General features: G+C 37.1%; 2 protein-coding genes across 2 annotated transcripts; both read left to right on the forward strand.

Annotated features, from left to right (window-relative positions):
* Positions 1–1,137: 1,137 nt before the first annotated feature.
* Positions 1,138–6,062, forward strand: LOC145157224 (cell division cycle protein 48 homolog). The gene is made up of 9 exons (XM_079076294.1): positions 1,138–1,297; positions 1,427–1,601; positions 2,084–2,312; positions 2,405–3,171; positions 3,261–3,482; positions 3,564–3,635; positions 3,723–4,004; positions 5,096–5,455; positions 5,616–6,062. The coding sequence occupies exons 1-9, from the start codon at positions 1,263–1,265 to the stop codon at positions 5,913–5,915; spliced, it is 2,442 nt and encodes an 813-aa protein (XP_078932420.1). The 5' UTR covers positions 1,138–1,262; the 3' UTR covers positions 5,916–6,062.
* A 10,828-nt stretch (positions 6,063–16,890) lies between these two features.
* LOC145106304 (uncharacterized) lies at positions 16,891–18,048 on the forward strand. The gene is made up of 3 exons (XM_079043315.1): positions 16,891–16,998; positions 17,383–17,728; positions 17,810–18,048. Exons 1-3 carry the CDS (start codon positions 16,950–16,952, stop codon positions 17,895–17,897), a joined length of 483 nt encoding a protein of 160 aa, XP_078899441.1. The 5' UTR covers positions 16,891–16,949; the 3' UTR covers positions 17,898–18,048.
* Positions 18,049–18,590: the final 542 nt, after the last annotated feature.

The raw sequence follows: 18,590 nt of genomic DNA on the forward strand, positions 1-18,590 counted from the left end.
CGCTAAATATGATTGATTTGGCTATAAAATAATAATAATATTATATCTCGGGGCTTTAGAGTTTTGTTAAGATGATAATCCTTGAAAGATCGTTTAGATTCAACAGATTAATAACAAGAACATAACGATGATCCAAAATATTCTAAATGATTAAAAGGTCACGACTCAGAAGAACCCGACAAAGAATTGGTACTGTAGAGGCGTGATTAGAGTTACAAAGTAATTATCAGAGTTACCAAAATACGATGCATGCATGCATCTTTAATACTCTAACCCTAGAAAATAAATACGGGAGGACAGACCCAACCCGTTTACAAAACATACTATACATACGGCCCAATGACGCAACATAATAATCCTAACAAGTTTATTATTTATTTAATTGATTTTATTTAATTCCAAACGGAGTGTTACAAATCGGATATTCACTGCTAATTTTTTCCTTATGAAATCAAATTATTACTAAGAAACGCAGGAGAAAACATGTCGCACTTGAGTTGGAGGAAGGCTGGTCGGAGGCTGCGTGGTCGGAGGAAACCGACAGAGGAAGAGGACGAAGGCTGTGGAGGAATACGACGGGGGCTATGGAATCACTTTCTTCTTCCGATCTGTGCTTCTATGTAGACGATTGTTTAGGGCATAACGAGAATTGATTATTTTGGAGCTGATATGTCTCGGTCCTTCACTTCTAGAATAAAGGACCAAATCAACACATTTCTTTGAACCGAGTCTAAGGTTTGGACCGAGTCCAACTTTTTAGAGGATGTGTCAAACATACCAATTGAGTTTTTTGGTGCCAGTCTACCCTTTGGACCCAATTAGAAGGGAAATCAAACGAACCCTTAGGAGACAAAAAGGATGTGCGAGTGGTGAACAAGTGAGATTAAGAAAATACCCCTTTAATTTCTCCAACGGTAGCCAATGGATGGAACAAGAGACGGAGTAAAATGAGAAGGACTAATGATGTTATCAATACGCTCAATAGGGACCGTTCATGTTATTTTGTTCATAGTAGGACCAAAAGTGTTATTTCGTGCAAACCGCATGGACCAAGACTATAGTTTACTCATAGTTTAGGGACAAAACTTATAACTAGCTCAAGAATCACTTTCTAGCAAATATAAAAACTCAGATCGAGCAATATCCCCTGGCGATTTATCAGATTCACCCTTTCCGTTACTCGCATTCTCCTCTTCTCCGAGTTCCTCCTCACTGACGGATTCCTTCTCCATATCGGAGCACCCAATCTCCAGTCATTCGATATGAGCAATCAGCCGGAGTCTTCTTCATCGGAGCCGTAAGTTGTCGTAGACTAAATCAATCAATTATCAATCTTATATGCAAGTTTATGGCTTTATTTTTGTGATTTGCTTCAATCGGACTCTGATAATCGTGTTACCGCCTTGTCGACCGATTTTTATTACAGGAAAGGCCCGCCTGCGGCGAAAAAAGACTTTTCAACCGCTATCTTGGAGCGCAAGAAGTCTCCGAACCGGCTTGTCGTTGACGAAGCTGTCAATGACGACAACTCAGTCGTCGCTATGCACCCTAATACGATGGAGAAGTTGCAGCTTTTCCGCGGTGATACCATACTGATCAAGGTTTTTCCCGTTTCTCAGACTTTACTGTTTACTATAAGTCTTAGGGTTTCGTTGGCTTTTGATACAATTGAATTGTGCTTCACGGTGAAATCCTATAATATCTAGTTCGCAGATCAAAGATTCCTCTTTATGTTTTCTTGAATCTAGGGTTATGATAGACTTGTCTTCACTCGAAGAAGAAAGCTACTCTATTCTAGAAAAAAGAGCTAGACTATGATCTGTTACTATCAAACCCGACTACTTTTTTCATGTGCAACATTGACACAGGTTGTGTTGTAACTTTTTCTCCAATATTATTCAATTGAAATCTAGAGTAATCCTATATGCTAGTTTAACCTCTTTTGTGGCTCTCTTTTCTGGGTGGGGAGGGGTTGGTTTTTCTTTTGGTTGGCATAGATGATACTTGTAGTTTTGTTGCAAATAGTAACTTCAGCTGAATTGTATGTAGTGATGTTTAATTTATCTTTTTCTTATGTTTACAGGGGAAGAAAAGGAGAGATACAGTCTGCATTGCCCTTGCTGATGAAACCTGTGATGAACCAAAGATCAGAATGAACAAAGTCATCCGAACAAACCTAAGGGTTCGATTAGGAGATGTTGTATCTGTTCACCAATGTCCAGATGTGAAATATGGGAAACGTATCCATGTCCTTCCTCTAGATGACACCATTGAAGGTGTTACAGGAGACTTATTCGATGCTTACCTGAAACGTAAGTGACCTACATACATCAGCTTCTTACTCTTTAGTCTTAACATAACTGGCTATTTGTTATGTAATTTAACCTAATTTTCAATAATGCAGCCTACTTCTTGGAGGCATATAGACCTGTAAGAAAGGGTGATCATTTTCTTGTGAGAGGAGGCATGCGAAGTGTGGAATTCAAAGTTATTGAAACTGATCCAGGGGAGTATTGTGTTGTTGCTCCAGACACTGAAATATTCTGTGAGGGTGAACCTATTAAGAGAGATGATGAAGATAGGCTAGATGAGATTGGTTATGATGATGTAGGTGGTGTAAGAAAACAAATGGCTCAAATTCGTGAACTTGTTGAATTACCATTACGCCACCCACAGCTTTTCAAATCCATTGGAGTAAAACCTCCAAAGGGTATTTTACTATATGGCCCTCCTGGATCTGGAAAGACACTCATAGCAAGAGCAGTAGCCAATGAAACAGGGGCTTTCTTTTTCTGCATTAATGGACCTGAAATCATGTCAAAACTGGCTGGAGAAAGTGAGAGCAACCTCAGAAAGGCGTTTGAAGAGGCTGAAAAGAATGCCCCTTCGATTATTTTCATTGATGAGATTGACTCAATTGCCCCTAAAAGAGAGAAGACTAATGGTGAAGTTGAAAGGAGGATTGTTTCACAGTTGTTGACACTTATGGATGGATTAAAATCACGTGCACATGTTATTGTAATGGGAGCTACAAATCGCCCTAATAGCATTGACCCTGCTTTGAGAAGGTTTGGGAGATTTGATAGGGAAATTGACATTGGTGTCCCTGATGAAATTGGGCGTCTTGAGGTTATTCGTATCCACACCAAGAACATGAAACTCTCTGATGATGTAAGTCATAATTAGTTAATTACTTTGTTCTTTTACAAATAATAGAATGGATATGTAGCTAAAGAAACATGGATTGAAAAAAATTTCAGGTTGATTTGGAAAAGATAGCTAAAGAAACACATGGGTATGTTGGTGCTGACCTGGCAGCTCTCTGTACTGAAGCTGCACTTCAATGCATTAGAGAAAAAATGGATGTGATTGATTTGGAAGATGATTCCATTGATGCTGAGATTCTGAATTCCATGGCTGTTTCAAATGAACATTTCCAGACTGCTCTTGGAACAAGCAATCCCTCTGCTTTACGTGAAACTGTAAGTGAATGTATTTATAAACTTTTCAAACTTTATAAAACCATTTTAAATATATATATTTAAATCTTTTTTTGGAGATAGGTTGTGGAAGTTCCTAATTGCAGCTGGGATGATATTGGAGGTCTTGAGAATGTTAAGCGTGAGCTTCAAGAGGTAATGGAATTGAAATATTGAATCATTGATTTCAGTTTTCATGAAAATAAATGAAAATGATTTTAATATTTTTTTGAAATGAAACAGACTGTTCAATACCCTGTGGAGCACCCTGAGAAATTTGAGAAATTTGGGATGTCACCCTCGAAAGGAGTTCTTTTCTATGGCCCACCTGGATGTGGAAAGACACTTTTAGCCAAAGCTATTGCTAATGAATGTCAAGCTAACTTTATTAGCATTAAAGGACCTGAATTGCTTACTATGTGGTTTGGTGAAAGTGAAGCCAATGTTCGTGAGATTTTTGATAAGGCTAGAGGATCTGCACCCTGTGTCCTCTTCTTTGATGAACTTGATTCCATTGCAACTCAGGTCAGAACTTAGTTACTGTTTTATTCATACTATGGAATTGGAATCAGAAAAGAAATGGAATGGAATGGTTCATTCCATTTAGAAAAGAACATGTTCATTCATTGATTCATTCCATTTTGTTAATTCGCATTCCTTGGTTGGAGGTTGAAAAATTGCAACATAACTCATTTTTATTTATATGTAAATCCAAATACACAAATCTTATTTAAAATTCTTTGTAATTTTGATCAAATCTAGTTATAATTAAGGGTTAATCTCATAAAAGACGTTATATTTTGTGTTTTTTGAGGATTAAACCTCAACTTTGTTTTTTTTTTTTCTTGAAAAAGACCTTTTATTTTTTTTCATTTTTTAACGAAAAAACCTTCAACTTTGTCTTTTTTTCCCAAAAAAACCCCTCAACCTTCAAACTGTTTTCGAAAAAAGCCTCAGTTTTTTCCGGAAACCCCCCACATTTCACAAGTTTTTTTCGGAAAAAAAAGGACTAAAAGGGCCAGATCGAAAAAAATGAAAGGTCTTTTTCAGGAAAAAATAAAGTTGAGGTTTAATCTTGAAAAAACACAAAATATAAAGTCTTTTATGATATTAACCGTATCATAAAAATAAGAGTAAGCCTCAAAAACTTCCCACTTTAGCTAGGGTTCAGTCCAAAAAATGAATCTTTTTTCGAAACACCATTTTGGTCCCTGGGTTTAATACTGTTAAGTCATGTTAAAATTACCATTTTGCCCTTTCTTTATACTTTTAAAAGGTTAAATCCAGAAACCAATTCTACACAAAACCTACCAATAAAGACCGTTTTAAAAAATATACATTTTTAACCTTATCATAAAAATAAGAGTAAGCCTCAAAAAATGAATCTTTTTTCAAAATACCATTTTGGTCCCTAGGTTTAACACCGTTAAGGCATTTTAAACTTACCATTTTGCCCTTATTTTATACTTTTTTAAGGTTAAATCCAGAAACCAACAAAGGCTCATATAAAGTGTATAGTAATAGAAGAGGGTTACAGTTACAGACTTACAGTTACAGTTACTGATTGTTTGATTCCATTCCGTTGATTTGTGATTCCATTCCATGGATTTTTACAGAGGGGAAGTAGTTCCGGGGACGCAGGAGGAGCTGCAGATCGTGTTCTAAACCAACTGCTGACAGAAATGGATGGAATGTCAGCGAAAAAAACAGTTTTCATAATCGGAGCCACCAACAGACCCGACATAATCGACCCTGCACTGCTTCGTCCAGGGCGGCTCGATCAACTAATTTACATCCCACTCCCAGACGAGGATTCCCGCCACCAGATTTTCAAGGCGGCAATGCGCAAATCCCCTGTTTCCAAAGATGTCGACTTAAGAGCCCTCGCTAAATACACTCAAGGCTTTAGCGGTGCTGACATCACCGAAATATGTCAGCGCGCGTGCAAGTACGCAATCCGAGAGAACATCGAGAAAGTACGTTACCATTTACCATTTACTATTTGGTCAGCAGAGTATGTTCAAAGATTTTGCAGTTTTGGTCCCTAATGGTTTCCCTCTTGCAAATTTGGTCCTTTATTAATCATGATTCAACTACCAAATATTAAAAAATTTGTTTGTTGATTGGGTTTTGCAGGATATAGAGAGGGAAAGGAAGAGGAGTGAGAATCCAGACTCCATGGATGAGGATGAAGATGAGGTGGCGGAGATTAAGGCAGCACATTTTGAGGAGTCTATGAAGTATGCGCGTAGAAGTGTGAGTGATGCGGATATTAGAAAGTATCAAGCGTTTGCTCAGACATTGCAACAGTCGAGAGGGTTTGGGTCGGAGTTCCGGTTCCCTGAAGCGGCTGGAGCGGCGGCAGCTGGTGGTTCTGACCCGTTTGCGGCGGCGGCTGGTGGTGGTGGTGGAGATGATGATGACTTATACAGTTAGATTTTTATATAAAATTATGCTGAAGTCATGTGACTTGCATTTTATTTCAGTTTCAGTTGTTGATTCTCTGTTTTATTTTGGATGTTTTGTTATGGATGTTTGACACTTACTGTTGTCTACAATTTGCATTTCAAACTTGGGATTCAACTTGTTTGTTTCTTTTTATTTTTATTAAGGTGTATGACTTAGTATATTTTGTCAGGGCTCACATGGGCAGATGAGCTTGACCCCAAATTGTGTTAGATAGCATAAGTTTTAAGTTTGGGATCATCGAATCCATTCACCTACAATCACCACCACCACCATTGTAACAAAGCTTCCGCAGTATTTTAATAAAAAGGTGTGTACTTTAAAGTTTTAGTTTTTGAGCTTTAGTACAAGATAAAAAAAAATTCCTGACAACGTAATTTTTATCTTGGTATCAGAGCTTTGAATCAAAACGTTCTTAGCTCTATGGAAGGCTAAACTCCTAAGGTATATTCAGGAAAAACAGTAAAGGTATTATTTTATCAATTTCTTGAATTTCTACGGTAACATTTCTGTTAAAAACTTCATAAAAACCCTTGTTTTTAGATAAAAGACAGCGCAATTGCTTCTATTAAAAAGTACCGAAAGAGTCGGTAAGTGTTTGAAGTTAACCGTTTGGTGAGTCTTAAAACAAGTTTGTAAATATAAACCTTTGAAGTTTTTATGTTATGTCCGACCGCTTTGAGCAAGAGATACAAAATTGGTACGATAATTCACGAACTGTGGATCCTGAGTATATCATTTTTAAAGAAAATAGTTCTAAACCTACAACTACCGATTTAGCCAATAATTTAGCTTGTATTTATAATCGTTTAAATCTCTTTTCTAAAGTAGCACTTAAGAATTTTAAAAGTATTTCTGAAAAACAAAAAGATCTTGAGTCAAAAGTCCAAAGTTGTCAAGAGAAGCTTGAATCCTGTGAGGAGTTATTAAGAAAAACTCAGAGTGAAACCAGAAAAAGCTTTCAACAAATCTCAACTGAGATCCATCAATCTAAACCACTCACAAAAAGAGAAGTCCCGAGCCTTGTTCAAGAAATAGCTGAGCAACCAAAATTAGTTGAGAAAGAAGCCCTCAGACTAACAGAAGAACTCAATCATAAAACCCAGAAGGTTGAAAATCTTCTTCACGAAGTCAAGAGGCTCATCACCGGATTAGTATTGCCAATCAAAAGGCAACTACTGAGTATCAGGAAGCCATACAAGCCACTGAAGACTTTGAATCACCAGCAGTTGGTTTTGCAAAAACAACCGACTACAAAGAAGCTCTAGTTAGCCAAGTAAAGGCTGTTATAAAACAAAACAACACCTTGCTTTACTTAGCAACTAAGCAAAGTCAGAAACTGATTGAGATTGAAGAAAAGTTTGACAAGCTCAAACAAGAAGTTCAAACTGTTATCAAACAAAATACTCAGCCAACAGATCTTGAAGACTCAATATCAAGCTTAACCAGAAGACTTGATAATTTCTCTATTAGTGGGAAACTTCCAGTAAAGAAAAGTAACAGGCAAATCTACGAAGATCGTAACAAAATCTTTAAAGAACAGTTTGGGAAAGAATCAAAGAAATGACTTTCAGAAGGCCTAGCATCCTCAACAGGAGTTCCACACAAACTCAAACAGAACTCCCAACTCAAGAAGATCAAATTCGTGGTTATCGACAAATGACCCGAAACAGATATCAAGCAGCTAGGGCAACAAGAAGAGTATTTGGAAGAAACAGCTATAATCGCACCTTGGAGTCTGTTGTAGATCCAGAAAGACAACTTGAAATATCAAGAGAGAGAAGGGCAAATCTTGTTCCAGCAGAGGTACTTTATTCAAACAATAGAAGTACTACAAGACACAGAGTCTATGAACACTACTATGAGCAAAGAATCCTATGTGTTGGAGAAAATCAAGTTAACCTTCGGCTGTGTAACCAAGAAAGCTACCAGAACTTGAGAACTTCAGGGCTCCAGCATATTCACCTAGGAATATTCATGATCAGGCTACATGCACTCCACCGGAGAAGTGCAGGAACAAATGCTCTAGTTGTCCTTCGGGACACTAGATGGGAAGATAGTCGACAAATCATTGGAACTATGGAAGTCGACCTCTCTGCAGGAACGCAGCTAGTCTACATGTTCCCTGATATGGTTCTAAGTATTGAGGACTTCCATAATCATGTAGAAGTTGTCATACAAACTCATGGGTATGAAACTTGGCAAGGCGGCGAAAGTAATCTTTTGATTACAATAGCCATGACGGGTAGGTTATCAAACACTAGCTATATAGGATTCCAATATAGTGTAGAAAATGTTGTGGACCATCTCACAACAAATGGCATCATGGTAATTTCTGGTGAAAGGAGTATAGAAGAGCTTGAAGGAATGAGCTGGAATCTAAAGCCATCTGAGCAAACATCAGTAAGTGTACCATCAAGAGTAGCGGTACATGAAAGGCTTAACAGATCATTAAGTCTCCAATTTGAAAGATATCGCCGAACCCCCCAACCACCAAGATACTCTGTTGACCAGAATGATCGAGAAGTATTAGGTAACGATCATTTGGACGAAGATGAAGAGCATTTTATAGGAGTATGTTTTCAAACACCTCAGACAAAACATATCCCCTGTGATATATGTTTCTGTGAAGAATGTCTGGATGAAGCAAGGATCTTGGAGAATGAGCCACTGAACACAGCAAGACGTTCCAATAAGCCAAGACGATCAAAACATAAATGGTCAACTCTTGGTGAACCATCTGGAAAATGGGACTATTATGTCAAGTACGATACCTCAGTAAGCACAACTTCAATAGAAGAAATTGCAGCAACTGGCCGGGGAGATGGATTCCCAGATGATGAAATTACCCCAGGAAAAGTGACAATTATGGATAAAACAAGTGACTGGGATGATGATGAAAGAAGTGGTGGAAAGATCCTTGTCCTACGAGAAGAATTTTCAAAAAACCAACAAGATTTTCTTGATGAATATTTGCCACAATGGGATGACCAACTCGCCACACAAAGATCAGAGTCTGAATGGGAAAACCCATTCGCAGCGAAGCATGGTGAGGGCCATACAATTCTTCATCTTTCCAAAGAAGATGATGACAATCTGCCATACCCAAAATTTCGCAACTTTAAACAAATGGCAGCACAAATGGTCAAAAAACACGAAGAACATGCTTTTCCAACAGCAAATGACGCAGAATCTGGTGCAAGCTATCAACCTCCAGATGATGCAATATTAGGACCAACTGTCTACCCACCAGCACGGCAAAATCCACAGCCAATTTATAGACCAGACTACCAGTTTGGTTACCCTAAAGGAAAAGGCAATATTTTTAATGGAGGATATGGTGAATATCATAATTCACAGTGGACTCTGCCACCAGCATGGACGGAATCAGGTGTAATGCTTGTTCTACCAGCAGATCCAGGCTTATGGTCAGATGTAATAGCACGATGAGAGTCTATAACAATCAATAGGCTCAATAGCCAAACATGGACTGACAACAAAGCAAAATTAGCCTTTGTTGAAAATTTTCTTGGAGAAAGCGAAAAGTTAATGTGGCAACAATGGCGAACGACATACCCAGATGTATATGCTGCCCTTGAAGCAATCGCAGATGAACCACAGAATATAACATCACAAGTTAGGCAGTTAATATTGTTAGAAGATCCATACCGAGGCTCAACTGATGAACAAGACAGAGCCTACAGAGATCTAGACAGAATAACTTGTGAAGAAACCAAGAACTTGTGGACATTCTTGGAGGATTTCAGGCAGTTAACAATAAAGTCTGGAAGGCTGTACTTCCCCTCAACAACAGAAAAACTTTTTGCTAAACTTTCACCTTCTCTATCCAAGAAAGTTGAAGAATCATTTAAAGCCAGGTACCCTGGTCTAAGTTCAGGAGTTCTGCCTGCAATCAAATTCACTCATACTTTCATCTCAGAAATGTGCAAAGATGCGGCGCTTGCCAAAGAGCTTAGAGATTTATCTCTTTGTTCAGCCATACCAATTCCTGGTTATTACAAAAACAACAGGAAAAAGTATGGAATGAGGAAGTCGAAGACTTACAAAGGAAAGCCACATGGTTCTCATGTAAAGCCATTCAAAAGAAAGTACAAAGATGACAGAGGACGAGTCAAGAAATGCAAATGCTTTATTTGTGGAAAGGAAGGGCATTTCGCAAAAGATTGCAAAAGCAAGCAAGGAAACATTGCAAGATCAGCTGTCTATCAAGAACTGGATCTTGATGACAACTGGTACATTGTCTCAGCAGACTTTGATGACACCAGTGTCTATAGTATATCAGAAGGAGAAGGCGATACCCATCAAAGCATCAGTGTTATGGTCCAAGATACTCCATTTGAAGAAGCAACTTTCACAATAACACATGAAGATAATGAAAGTAGCAACGAAGATGAAAGAGAGGATATCCAACATAGTCATTATGCTTTCATGTTCCATCCAGGACCACCAACAAAAATAGTAGATATGGTTCAATCCGTAGGATCGTGGAAACCTAGCAAAGAATTGCCAGCTCAAAGTAAAAACTGTGAGCATGATTGGAAGGAAAACACAGTCACAAATTACACGATCTGTTATTATTGTGGAATACTAACCACAGACGTGTCAAGACTTAACTGTCCCAAGTGCCAACTCACAACATGTGCTCTTTGCGCCAAAAATTATCTTGGCAAAACAGTTAACGTTAAGAAAAAACAGCAGATTAAGCCGGAAGAAGAAAGTGACTTTACCAATAGGGAAATAAAGCTTCTCAAAGAACTTTTGAAAGAGAAGACGGAGCAAATGCAACAGATGATTAAGGATCAAGCCAAAGAGTTTTATGAGACCAAGGCAGAAATACAAAAGAGAGAGGAAGCATGGCAGCTTGAAAAAGGCTTGCTAATAAAAGATCTCACAGATACTCTTAAGATAATCGATAAGCTTAAAGCTGAACAAGTAAGGCTTGAAGAACAAAAGAACGAAGAAATAAGAAGGCTGAAGGAGCAACTACAAGAAAGGAAGGAAGAAAGGGAAAAGCCTCAATTCCCTAAAGAAGAATTCCCACCGTTAAGCGAACTTCATGTAGCAAGGCCCATCATGGAAGCAGAGATTCATTACTCTGAAAATGCTACATCAAACCCAAAAGTTAGGAAGATAACTAACTCACTTTACAACGTAAAAGTTGAGTTTGATATCCCTAATTGCCCAACATTTGGGATCGGCGCAATAATAGACACAAGAGCATCAACATGCTGCATAAACAAGAAGGTTATTCCAGAAGAAGCACTTGAACCTTTAAACCATAGTGTTTTCTTTAATGGTTTAAATTCAAGACAGCAGGCAACTCACAAAATAAAGCAAGGCTATTTTCTCATCGAGGGAAACAAGTTCAAAATTCCCCTTATATATGCATTTGATATGCATCGCAGCAATGACATTGAAATGCTGATAGGTACCAACTTCCTAAGGTCCATGAAAGGAGGAATTCGTATAGAAGGTGATGAGATAACTATTTATAAGAAGGTTACCAAGATCAAAACTTCAGAGCAATCTGAGGTTGCTGAAGTTGCCATCACTGAGCTTGAAATTAGTGAAGAAGATTTCTTTGAAATAAATGAATCTATTTATTTCAACCAAGAAGGTAACAATGCATTCCTAGAACGGTTTAAACCTGTCATTGATAGGTTAAAGCTCCAAGGATACATCGGAGAAGAACCTTTAAAGCATTGGAAGAAGAATGATGAGCTTTGTAAACTGGATATTATAAATCCAGACATTACAATTGAAGATCGACCACTAAAACATGTGACACCAACAATGGAAGATTCGTTCAGAATACATGTTGATAGTTTACTCAAGATTGGTGTTATTCGACCAAGCAAAAGCAGACACAGAACGATGGCAATGATCGTAAACTCAGGAACAACAATTGATCCTGTAACTGGAAAGGAGGTCAAAGGGAAAGAAAGAATGGTTTTTAATTATAACTCCTTGAATGACAACACATACAAGGACCAATACTCCTTACCAGACATAGATACGATCATCAAGAGAATAGGAGGTGCAAAAATATTCTCAAAATTTGATCTCAAATCAGGGTTCCATCAAGTCGCCATGGATGAAGAATCAATACCATGGTCAGCATTCTTAGTACCTGGAGGACGTTATGAATGGCTAGTTATGCCATTTGGTTTGAAGAATGCCCCAGCAGTGTTCCAAAGAAAAATGGATAAATGCTTCAGAGGAACAAAATCATTTATCGCAGTATATATTGATGATATACTGGTTTTCTCAAAAAACGAAAAAGAACATGCAAAGCACTTGGAAAAGATGTTGCAAATATGTGAGGATAATGTCCTAGTCCTATCTCCAACAAAGATGAAGATAGCAGTCCCAACAATAGATTTTCTGGGAGTAGTCGTAGGAGAAGGAACAATAAGGTTGCAACCGCACATCATAAAGAAGATTGTGAACTTCAACGCAGAAGAATTGAAGACAAAGAAGGGGTTGAGGTCATTCTTAGGAATCCTTAACTATGCTCGTAATCATATCCCAAAACTTGGGATACTATTAAGGCCACTGTACGAAAAGACAAATGCTCATGGAGACAAAAGATTGAAGCCCTCTGATTATGAGTTAATCAAAAGGATCAAGATGCAAGTTCAGAATCTCCCAGACCTTGAGATACCACCTGAAGATGCTTATATCATCCTAGAAACAGACGGATGTATGGAAGGATGGGGAGGTATAGTCAAATGGAAGAACAAAAAGGAAGGACCAAGAAGCTTAGAAAAGATTTGTGCATATGCAAGTGGCAAGTTCTCAACAACCCAATCCACAATTGATGCTGAAATCAATGCCTGCATCAACACTCTGGAGAAACTAAAAATCTACTACCTTGATAAACAAGAAATCACTTTAAGGACAGATTGCCAAGCCATTATTAGCTTTTACAACAAAGCTAATAGCAACAAATCCTCAAGGGTCAGGTGGATAAAGTTTGCAGATGCAGTCACAGGAACAGGCGTCAAGATTAACATAGAGCATATAGAAGGGAAACATAATACACTAGCTGATTCTCTCTCAAGACTTGTTAACCTTTGTTTTGCAGAATGCACAGGAGAAATGAAACGGTTAGCAGCAGCAGCCCTTTACTCAGTGGAGGAAGTTCTACAATCCCCTTCTGCCTCTCAGAAGAATATGAAGATTACTTGCGAAGAAATCATGAACACTTTCAACCACTCCCAAGAATCTTTACTAAAACAATCTTCATACTGCAAGAACCAGGAGCAATGTACAGACAATACCAGCTTAGAGCCAATCAAACCCCAATCAGAATGGATAAATCTGATGCATGGAGATCAGTCGCCCAAGATATCGAATTATCAGCAGCAAAAGAAGCGATCAAATTTACAAGCAATCATACAGTGCAAAGCTCAAGTCTGCTTTGGAAAATCAACAAGAGACAACCATTGGTCTGACCAAAAGGAAGATGTTCGAATCCAAAACAAAGAAGCCCGAAGAATCCTCATCGAACTGGAAGCCCTCGCACAACGATTGGGCCGCAATAATATCTAAGCCCATGGAAGTCCAAGACAATAACCAAAAAGAAAACAAATGCCGCTACAACAGCAAAGGATTTCTAGAAGATAGTGACAACAGTGATGACGATTCAATTTTTATAGTGGACCCCGAGTGGGATGATTATTGTCTAAAAACGATAAAATTGAATCGTCCCATGGATCCATACCTTTATCCAAAAGCTAGAAGGACCCGTATGTGATATTATTTCACATATCATGGGTTTTCAAAAGTTGAGTTGTTTGAATGTTCAGAAATCTTCAAGAAGTCCCCACCACTTGTTAAAAGTATCTTTATAATTATCAAGATTGTCGGCCACATGTAACAAATTAAATAATGGCCCTTGTTTAAACGTCATCCTTTGCGTTATTTGGGTCGTGTTAGTTAAACTAGCTCGAGCCTTGCATGGTTAGGCTTGTGTGCGACTATATATGTTATATAGTAGAATTTTATTTGCTATTTTATATGTCCCAGGCTAGGCCCATGTGAAAGGTCGATGTGTAACACCAATAATATTTTTGGTGTTGTATTTTCACTTTTAGTCCTTTGCGAAATGCGAACTCTAGAGATGACAAGAGAATGAACAAGGTAAGGAGCAAAAGTCATATTTTGGATTTAGTTTCATCTTTTTCATCTACATACCAATCATATACATATTCTTAAATACGAGTAGAGGACATGTCTCATCAAAATTTAAAGCAATATATAACCTCTTATCCAAGAAGAATGATATTTTTTTAAACATGATCAAATTGGCTGAAACAGACTGATTGTATTTGTATATGATATGCGTGAAGTTTGTTTAAAGTTTTGATTAATTAAGAGATAATTATTGTTGGAAATATATCCATGGACACAACAAGTTAGTGACTTTCTATAAATAATATAAATAACATAGTTTTTTTTGGGTTACACACAATATATGATTCAAGCAAAAATGAAAAAAAAAGATAAGGGATTAGTTTGTTAGCACACCAACGTTATGGTGAATTAATTTGAAACTAATAAGCTTAAGGGATGAAGTGCAAATATCATTGGTTAGAATGTTAGTCATTATCTTTTATTAAAAGAGATAACGATAATAATGCAAAAAGCAAGGGATATATACAAAAGGAGAAAATTGATCACAACAAAGGCATCTCTCTCTCTCTCTCTCTCTCTCTCTCTCTCTCTCTCTCTCTCTCTCTCTCTCTCTCTTGAGGCTCACAGTTTTGGCAAAGATCTAATAAGGAAGAAGGTGTTGTCAACAATGCTTTAGAATCGGTTCGAATCGGTTGGAACGGGAACTGATGACAATAGCGGTTTAATAACCACCGGTTTTAAGTCAATTTCTAGACCATATTGAACTGGACGGTTTCTTCAAAAACCGGATTGCACCGGCGTAATTGAACCGATAAAAAACCGTTTGAACCATTTTGTTGGACTTCTATAGTAGGATTTTACTTAGTCCGTTAAAAAATAACCACTGTTGTAAAAATCCCGACTAGGTCCCGATTAATCTCCGATTAATCCATAGGCGTTACTCGACCGATTAGAGGGCGCCTAGCGATTAATCCCTGCATACATAATGAGTGAAACGGTACAAAACAATGAAATTTTAACATTTTGAAGAAGTTTTATCTCAATGGAAACTATTTGAGACATGATTAGTGTTGTATTAATCACATTAACCTATTTTGTTATGATATTGGTGGTATTTACGAACTTTAATATGATATTAGTCATATTTAATTTTTTAAAATTCAACAAATTAACAATTAATGGTCCCCGATTAATCCCCCGGTTAATCTCCGCCTAGCCGATTAATCCCTTAACCCTAGTCCACCGACTAGCTAACGTCGAACGTTTTTTACAACCTTGAAAATAACCAATTTCCAAAGAAAATTGAACATTTTCAAAGTGTACATAACTTATAGGCCGACGCACACCACCACTAATGTAGTAAATTTTTGGTTGAATCGACGGTCAAACTGGGAATCGATCACCATACCGGTTCAACTAGAAAACCGATTTTTAAAAAATTTGGTTGTCAAGTGGTTAATCATCCATCCTTGTGTGCAACTACAGTAGACACATGCTAGTTTGGACCTTCGATTCATTCAAGACAAGAGAACAAATCGTTTTCTGCTTCATCCACAAGAAATGTAGTGATTCGATCCATACTCTAGGTTTTAGTTTTTTCGCTACAAGTTTACTAGAACAAGATCCTTGATGCGTTATGGTGATAAAATATTTTATTTTGCTTCTGTTGCTATTCTTTGTGAAAATCATCGTAACCCAACAATTATAGAGGATGATTGTAACATAACTTTTTTAATTTCTTAAATGTATGCAATTATCTATTTTATTCATCTAAATATTGTAAGTCAAAAATACATGATTTGTGTTTGTGGTATATGAGTATAAAAAACTAGGGCTGTGCATGAATCGATTTTGACCTAAAACCGAACCCAAACCGAAAATGATCGGTTTCTGAAAATTTGAACCCAAACTGAAACCCAAACCAATGGGTTCGGTTTATCGGTTTTAAACTTAGGTTTCACGGTTCGATTTCACTTTTATAATTCAAACCAAATCTCAAACTTATTTCTTAATCCTACCTCAACTCATCAACTATATAAAGGTGATGATAAGTGATATTTAGATATCCCAAGCGATGTGGGACTCAAGAGGATGGCGAGCTTATATAGAAGAGAATGTTGGCTAAGTTTCAGTAATGGGGCGAGCTTATATAGAAGAGAATGTTGGCTAAGTTTCAGGGCGATGTGGGATGTAGTTAACTCGTTGGCAAAATAAATCGAGAAAAACAACACTAGCAAGTTTCGAACTTGCACCATTTCCTACAATTGCCCATCGCGTTGACCACTAGAACATGCTTCAGTTTGTGTTTATAACCCAAGGACTACGTGTATACATACATATATAACTCACATAATACATATAATATATGAAATTCGGTTCGGTTCGGTTTCTTTCGGTTTTACTAAACCCAAAAACCGAATGAAACCGAAAATTTCGGTTTTTGAAAATTCTAAACCCAAACCGTCGTCCGTCGGTTGATGCTTCGGTTTTGGTTTTGTCGGTTTTTCGGTTTCCGGGTTTGGTTTTGCTCACCCCTATAAAAAACAAACCAACCTCCAAACACTTGAACGAACAAATTTGCAAAAAATAAATAGTGAGAATATTAAATTCCTCTAAGAAAAAAAAAAGAAAAGTGAAAGCAAAAGTTAAAAATAAAAACACAACCAAATCAGTAAAAACCACATAAAAAAGTAAGAAACAAGACTATTCTCAATGAAGGGCAGACTTGTCATTTAACATCAAAGCTTATAGATCATGGAAGATAGATAATAAGTGACACAAGAAGAACGAAATCTATATAAGGTAAAAGAAAAGATATTTATACAAGAACACCGCAACCTGAAAATGGAGCTCTCTTTGCAGACCATCATTCCTGTTGCTTCATTATCTACTCGTAAGATCGTAAACCCTCTTTCCTTTCGCAACATTGTGTTTTTTTTTGCTACTTTTTCAATCAGCTACGTGTTGATTATCAATAGATATATTGTTTTGTTATACGCCCTCTATTCTTCAATTAGAGTTCCTTCCATCTTTATAGATGTTAACGATATACGTATTGATTATCTGTTACTTTTCAAATTGAATTTAGGGTTTATGCAAACCTGCAAGAATCATGGGGTGGGTTCTTTATTTGAAAAATACTTCATCATAACTATCTTATAATATTCATGGCGGAAGTCCTCCGATGGCTAACAATTGGGGATTTTATGAAATTCTTGATTTTGATGTTGTTCAAATCATGATTAGTAGAAAATTTTGATTCTACTTTATGAAACAGGAAGGGGATGCAAGTTTAAAGACCATAACACGTTCCATAGAAGTTCATACATCTTATTTCCCACAAAACCAAAAGAAACCTTGATACCAAATGGGTTGCCGGAAACCGCCGCTTCTGTAGCAATCGCCGCGACGGTGGTGGGCGCAGCCGCCACCCTTTTGGCCAGAAGAACTAAGTCCGAAGAGACAGCTAATGCTACTCCAACACGACCTTGTGAAGATTGTGGTGGTTCTGGGATTTGTTCAGAATGCAAAGGTGAAGGATTTGTGGTGAAAAGAATGTCGGATTCAAGTGCTGAAAAAGCAAGATTGAATGCGAAGAACATGGCTACTAGATACACAGCCGGGTATTGAATCTTTCTTTTTACTCACAAAAACAGGATCTTTTTTAGAGATAAAATCATAAAATTTGATAAAATGATTGATAGGCTACCAAAGAAATGGAGCTACTGCACGAAATGCTTGTCTGCTCGATCTTGTAAATCATGTGATGGGAGTGGAAAGTTAAGCTTTTAGTTCCAAGAAACTTGGAGGGATTCTTGAAGATGACCTCCTGCTGCAATTTGTTTGAACTTATTTGATGTAAAGATAGTTGTTTTCTTTTTGTAATGTCATTCTGGGAATTGAGGATTCTGTTTGCAAAATTTTGAAAATTTGATTTTGGTCATGTGAGGATCAACATGAGTGTAAATTGGACGATATTTTGTGATGGTTACAAGAATTGTATATCTTCAAAAAAACTGTTTACAGAATAATATTAAATACTATGGAATCTTAAAAGAAAATTATGATAAAAGAATATTTTTAGTATTATTGAAAATAAAAAAGTAATAAGTTAATTGAAGTATTGATTTTTTAGGAATATTATTGAAAATTATATAAATAGAATTTATTTTTAACCAATGTTCTAAATAGTATGAGGTTGACATGACGACAAAATCAAACCTCAAACTATGACATTTTCGTTTTGTGAATTATGCTGATGAACGTTGTTGTGATCTTTGAAATTGACTAGAATTGAGCTTAAGCTATTAGATATTGTGTTGGTGGTTAAAAGGGTAAAATTGGAAAATTGGTTAAGTGTTTAAAGGTGCAACAATTACGCGCCGTGTAATTAAAAATACACAACGTGTAAATTTGATGTAGACGTTTGTGTACGTGGCTATTTTAGCAGATGGTAATGTACTTTACTTAACGTGTAACAATTGG

Source organism: Lactuca virosa, chromosome 1 (genome assembly GCF_052849685.1).
Source record: "Lactuca virosa cultivar CGN04683 chromosome 1, Lactuca_virosa_CGN04683_v6, whole genome shotgun sequence".
Classification (NCBI taxonomy): Eukaryota; Viridiplantae; Streptophyta; class Magnoliopsida; order Asterales; family Asteraceae; genus Lactuca; species Lactuca virosa.